The sequence below is a fragment of the Penaeus vannamei genome, chromosome 13, assembly GCF_042767895.1.
Source record: "Penaeus vannamei isolate JL-2024 chromosome 13, ASM4276789v1, whole genome shotgun sequence".
In the NCBI taxonomy this organism is placed as follows: Eukaryota; Metazoa; Arthropoda; class Malacostraca; order Decapoda; family Penaeidae; genus Penaeus; species Penaeus vannamei.
Window position 1 is genome coordinate 15,692,100 of NC_091561.1, and position 7,500 is coordinate 15,699,599.

Consider the following 7,500-nt stretch of genomic DNA (forward strand, 5'->3'; position numbering starts at 1 on the left):
GAGTGATCTTAAAGAGAAGAGAGGGAATGGGACAATAAATGGTAGAGAATGGTAATTATCACGATTATTTGGTTGTTGTTGTTGTTGTTACTAGCGTCACTATTGTTGTTGTTCTAATCATCATTGGTGTTATCGTTGAATGTTATGATGCGATTCGGTGTGATTATCCCCAATATCATCAGTTCCACCATTAGAATGATGATAATCATTGCGATTAGTTTTGCCTAATGATCCCCTTTATCATTATTGTTGTTATCTGCAGCTATCATTAATGGCTTTGTCCGATCGATGTCAATACCTTCATCATTACAATTCTTGTTCTCATCATAATTATTGTGGAATATATAATTATACCTTGTTGCTATATGAATATGTTTAATGCTACTCAAGGCGCAAACGTCCTTAGTGGACGCCGAGACAAGATACGCCACTATTGAGTTGGAAATGTTGGCAGTCAGCTGGGCCCTTCACAAATGCCGCCTTACTTACCAGGGCTCCCATCATTCATGATCCATACTGACCACCGTCCACTTGTACCTATGTTGAACTCGTACACCTTGGGTATGATTGCGAAACCACGACTTCAGAGACTACGGGAGCGCATGCCCTACTTCACCTTCAAAGCAGCAAGGCGTGCTGGAAAGTCGCTACGCGCACCAGATGCCTTCTCACGCGCCCCAGTAAGGCGCCCTACTCATGAAGAAGCACTGGGAAGCACTTCTTTGTAATTGTGGACCGATTATCGAACTGGCCTGTTATCGTCCCTTGCAAGAGTGATACCACAGCCTCTTCCACGATACGATACTTCTGTACCTTCGTCAGAGAGGTGGTGGTACCCCATCCCCTGCGTACCGATGGAGGACCACCCTTTACCAGCAGTGGGTGCGCCGATTTCACACGAAGATGGGGAATCCAGCACGGCACGTCATCGCCCCACTACCTGCAGTCAAATGATCACGCTGAGGCTGCTGTTAAGGCCGCAAAGCACCTCATCTTCTCTACGGCACCTTCAGGGAGCATCAAATGTGATATTATATGGTCCCTGTATGTTTGTTCACAATGTGCACACTTTGGAGACATTTATAGGGCCTTTTGTAATATTATCATTTACTATTTATTGTACCTGTGGAGTTAAGCATATCATTTTACAATGTTGTACACTTTATATGTATTCACCTATATATATATGCATGTAGTAAGGGGAATCCACGTATATATGTAATGTTCAAGTCGTTCGAAGCTATCAAACGCAAAGGGAGGTGTGGATTTTATAATTACACCATGCTGCTATGTGATTACATTCAATGTTACTCAGTGGACAAGCGTTCCACTCATATCACGTGACCTGGTCAGCTGGGCCTCTTCAAGCCTGCGCATGACGAGCGGTTGCGTCCCTTCTCTCCCTGCTCATCGAGGCCGCAGCACGTGCCTTGACGCGCTCTTTCATATCCTAATCCTGGGTAAAAAAGAGCCTCAGCAAGAGAGAACACTCATTTCCTTTAAGCCTTACACGTGACCACTTTGCACAGACAAGCACACTCTAGGTGAATAAAATATTATTATGGTAAATATCATAATGATATCATATAATCAGTATTCCTTATTAATGTAACAAACTATGATTAATGTAGTATCATTGTTATATGTACGCATGTATACATCATACATATGTACATGGATAAATACATACATAAAATACTCCCAGTATATATAAAAGTATCCATGCACCCATGCATGTATAAGCATATAAATTGCAAACATATATACCTACACATATATGTGTAAGTACATACACACATACACACGGACACAGATAAATATACACATAAAATGGTGTATCCTTTCCAGTATGTATGTATGTATATACATACATATATACAGACATACCCACATGCATGTAATGCATACATACATACATATATACAGACATACCCACATGCATGTAATGCATACATACATACATAAATACATACCATGTACATAAACAAACTCGTACATACATGCATACCATGTATACATACACACATACATGCATGCATGTATACATACATACACACATGAATAAGTCCATACATGCCTCCATACCTATATACATACATACATGCATACATTACAGATACACACATGTATACTTACATACATACATGCATCCCCTTATCTCTTCAAACGAAACCCAAGTATATCACGTTATAATGCACACCCCTTTTAATTAAAAATACAAACAGGTTCCTACGCACATAAACATATAGAGACAGTCTTAAAATAGAACCAAAGCGAAAGTTTTCTTTTCATCTTACAAAATACTGCTGACGTCATTTCAAGGTCAAAGATGGGAAAACATATTTTTTCTTGGAATGGAAAAATTTGTATAATCATCAAAGGTGTAAATTTCTCATTAAACATGGCTTTCATAAAGTGCAATTTTGTAGCTGTATTATATTTGATATTGGTGTCTTGATTTTAATATTTTCTCGTATTTTGTCAATTTTGGTGTTATCATTAGCGGTTGTAGGGTTAAGAACGTCTCCTTTATTGCTGTTGGTATCATTATCTTCATTAACGTAATCATGGCAATTTCACATTTACTCTGCTAATATTTTAGTATAGAATTATTGGTATTAGTATCATGTTATTGCAAGTATCGTCTTCATTGTTTTTATTACAACTTTCATTATCATCAATAATCTAATGTTATCATTGTTATCATTATTATTATTATTATTGCTATTATGATCATTATCAATATCATTATCATTAGTAGTAGTGTTACTATTATGATCATTATCATTATTATTATTATTATTATTATTATTATTACTACTATTATGATCACCATCATTATCATTATTATTACCATCAGTATCATTATTACTATTATGATCATTATCATTATTATTATCATCATCATTATTATTACTATGATTGTCTTTATTATCATCAATGCCATTATCATCACCATTGCCATCAACATGGCCATCAATATCATTATCATTAACCACTACGATAATTTAATTTACCACTGTTCCTAGCTATAATAGTTATTCCATATGCACGTTATTCTTGTTATTGTTAAATGTTGTCTTGCTGTACTTCTTCTGTCCATGACTCCTTACATTTCTTTAAGATATTCAAAAATTATCAGTAGACGGTTTTTTCATACTGATTCAATGTGGAAAAAATATTAATAGAAAGTGTCTGTGGTTCACTGTTGCAAATACGTGTATCTTTATCTTTTGAAATTCTATCATTGAAATGTCTGATGTAAGTAAGAATACAATGCAACAACAACAACAACAAAAACACATATGCGACTACTGCTGCCCTGGTTCTAGATACAAAGGAGCAACAAGCGCATTTTTTTCTTACTACACTTACACCATACAGTATGACGTAATTAAACATTTCCACGACCAAAAAATCTCCCTTCACATCTATTCCTGTCTAAATTCGTAACCATTGTTTCTATAGAATATAATCCTGAACTCTTGTAATATGTAATTGTTTTCGTTCATGGAAAACCGGTGTTTTTGTGTAATAGGCATAAGCTACTTTTTCCCATCCTGTAAGTATAAATCCTACATAACGTACAAAGTAGTTCCAAGCTCTTTGCCTGAATATTTTATGAAAGTTCACCTCATTAATGCCTATTCCTGGTAATACATTGTCCACCACGGTTATATTTCCAACAAAGGTTACTATATATATATAGGTCTTTGTACCTTCCCCTTCCCCAATCTATTTTTTCCGTTTTCTTTTTCTTTCTTTCTTTCTTTCTTTCTTTCTCTTTTATCGCACCTCTTCATTCTTCTACTGTGCGTCTTTTTCTTCTTTTTTTGTTCTCTTTTCTCTTCCGAAATTTCAAAAGAATACATGAGTTCAAAGAAAAGAGCTATTTCTGCCCTACGCATTTCCAAGGCAGATGAATAAGTAGGACTTCTCGGGGGGTCATCGAGGTATGATTGATACCTTTATTTATACACTGGATCCCATAAGCGGAAGGTCGTTGTATTGTAAGAGTAGTTATTTACAGATGAACTCGATTTCCTGATTTTATATTTATGCACAAAGGAACTTTATAAGCTATCACTTTTGAAAGGATGAGATGGTAATAAAAACAAGTATATATGATCAAAGACAGAGATATAAGCAGGGACAGAGGCAGGCAGACAGAAAGATAGAGAGATATAGGCAGAGACGGAGACAGACAGACAGACACAGAGATATAGGCAGAGACAGAGACAGACAGCCAGACACAGAGATATAGGCAGAGAAAAAGACAGACAGACGAAGAGATATAGGCAGAAGCAGACAGGCAGACAGACACAGAAATATAAGCAGAGACAGAGGCAAACAGAAAGACACACAAATATAGGCAGAGACAGACAGACATACATAGAGATACAGGTAGAGACAGAGACACAGACAGACACTGAGATATAGGCAGAGACAGAGACAGACAGACACAGAGATATAAACAGAGGCAGACAGAAAGACGCAGAGATATAGGCACAGACAAACAGACAGACACAGAGATATAGGCAGAGACAGAGGCACACAGACAGACAGACACAGAGGTATAAGCAGAGACAGAGACGGACAGACATACAGAGATATAAGTAGAGACAGACAGACAGACACAGAGATATAGCCAGAGATAGAGACACACAGACAGACAGACGCAGAGGTATAGGCAGAGACAGAGACAGACAGACGGACAGACAGACACAGAGATATAGGCAGAGGCAAAAACAGACAGACAGACACAGAGATATAGGCAGAGAAAAAGACAGACAGACACAGAGATATAGGCAGACACAAAAGCAGACAGGCAGACAGACACAGAGATATAAGCAGAGGCAGAGGTAGACAGAAAGACACAGAGATATAGACAGAGACAGAGACAGACAGATATACACAAAAAATATATGCAGAGACAGAGGCAGACAGACAGACACAGATATAGGCAGAGGCAGAAACAGACAGACAGATACAGAGATATAGGCAGACACAGAGACAGACAGACAGGTAGAGACAGACAGACGGACACAGAGATATAGGCAGAGACAGACAGACACAGAGATATAAGCAGAGACAGAAACAGACAGACAGACACAGAGATATAAGCAGAGACAGAAACAGACAGACGGACACAGAGATATAGACAGAGACAGACAGACACTCAGACAGATAAACCCCAAGGCCGACCTTCCTTATCGTAGAGCCTAAAAGCCTCCCGCAACTCCTCCGCCATCGCCTCGTCGTCCTCGTCCTGAAGGAAGACCCCGACGATGTTCACGAAGAGCTCGAAGGTGACCTTGTTCTCCGAGAGCGCCTTGCCTGCGGAGGACGGATCTTTAGCTGGCGGGGGAAAGGCGCTTCTATGTGCGTCTTACGGAGCAAAACGATATATATATATATATATATATATATATATATATATATATATATATATATATATATATATATATATATGAGTGTGTGTGTGTGTATGTGTGTGTGTGTGTGTTTATGTAATATCTATATATATACATATATATATATATAGATGTTACATATATATATATATATATATATATATATATATATATATATATATATATATATATATATATATATATATATATATATATATATATATATAATATACATATACCTGTGTGTGTGTGTGTGTGTGTGTGTGCATATATATATATATATATATATATATATATATATATATATATATATATATATATATATAAATATTAAATATATATATATATATATATATATATATATATATATATATATATATATATATACATACACACATATATAGGTACATGTATACATATACACACACTCACCCACACACACACACACACACAGACACAGACACAGACACACACACACACACACACACACACACACACACACACACACACACACACACACACACACACACACACACGATAATAACAATGATAATGATGATGAAAAAAAGGAAAATAATAATGATAATTATAATAATAATAGTAGTAATAGTAGTAGAAGTAATGATAATGATAAGGATAATAATGATAAGGATAATACTAATAATATTAACATTAGTATGATAGTAATAATAGTAGTAGTAGTAGTAATACTAATGATGATAATAATATTGATAATAGCAATAATGATTGCAATAGTATTAATAGTGAGGATGATAATAATAATAAAATGATAATAATAATAAGAAGAAGAAGGAGAAGAAGAAGAATGATAGTAATAACAACAATGATGATAATAATGGTAATAATAATAATAATAATAATAATAATAACAATGATAACAACAATATTAATGACAATGTTAATTACGATGATAATAATAGTAATAATAATGATAATAGTTACAATCATATAAATCAATTAAATATTTTTAATTGGTACGGTAAACGAAATTTCCTATTTACAGTTCTTTTACAATGCACTACAATAGGTTATCAAATTCAGAAAACGTATGTCATATCAAGTAATTCTGAAATCTAGATTGACAATCAAAATATCCTCAAGCATAAAGTCCCACCTCCATTTTCATTAACTACCTCATATGCGCGGTAATATGTTTTTAGAAGAGTCACCCCTTCAAAAGTTTTCTTTGAAAGAACTATACAACCGGAAGGAAAGATGAATGGCGGGCTTTGGTAATGGGATATTTTTATATGCATATGCCATAACTATAGAATCATAATGAACTGTCTCTTCACTTTAATACACGCACACACACACACACACACACACACACACACACACACACACACACACACACACACACACACACACACACACACACACACACACACACACACTTATATACAACGTTGTGTGTGTTGATCATCCCATTCATTCCTCTTTTTATCTATTTCTTCATTCTTCACCCGGCGTGGAGAAAATATTGACAAGATATGAATACAAGAGATATAACCGGATGCTGGAACTATATTTGGATTACAGCGTTGCTTCTCTTCCATTGACAAAAGAGCGAGATAAGGAAGAGGGAGAGGGAGAGAGAGGAGAGAGAGAGAGAGAGAGAGAGAGAGAGAGAGAGAGAGAGAGAGAGAGAGAGAGAGAGAGAGAGAGAGAGAGAGAGAGAGAGAGAGAGAAAGGCAGTGACAGACAGAAATAAATTGAAAGTGATGGAAGACGAAAGAGCAAGAAACGAAGAAATATAATAACTTAGACTATAGAAAATGAGATTAGGAAAGTTAACAGCTTAATGAGAATTGCGTTTCTTATTGGGGAATATTGTGAAACTAGAAGTACTCAGAGAGCGTCATGGCTATAGGGTCACTGATGCAATAAAAATATGCTTACTTGAAGAATTACATTAAAATCACCTTTCCCAAGTACACTGGTCACCAGTGTAATTGAGAAAGGTGATTAAAAAGGTGATTTTAATGTAAAGATAACCTACTTGGCGGAGGTGAGACAATAGGGGTTTGACGTAATCATTCAAAACTAATCCTGAATCCGTATC

General features: G+C 35.8%; 1 protein-coding gene across 1 annotated transcript in view; it reads right to left on the reverse strand.

The window, feature by feature from the left end:
- LOC113826647 (troponin C, isoallergen Bla g 6.0101) overlaps positions 1–7,500 on the reverse strand; it is a gene marked incomplete at its 5' end in the record, with an annotated part of 16,314 nt that overhangs the window by 5,041 nt on the left and 3,773 nt on the right. Inside the window, 1 exon segment of the mRNA XM_027379540.2 lies at positions 5,206–5,337. Within this exon segment, the coding sequence (XP_027235341.1) occupies positions 5,206–5,337 (132 nt within the window).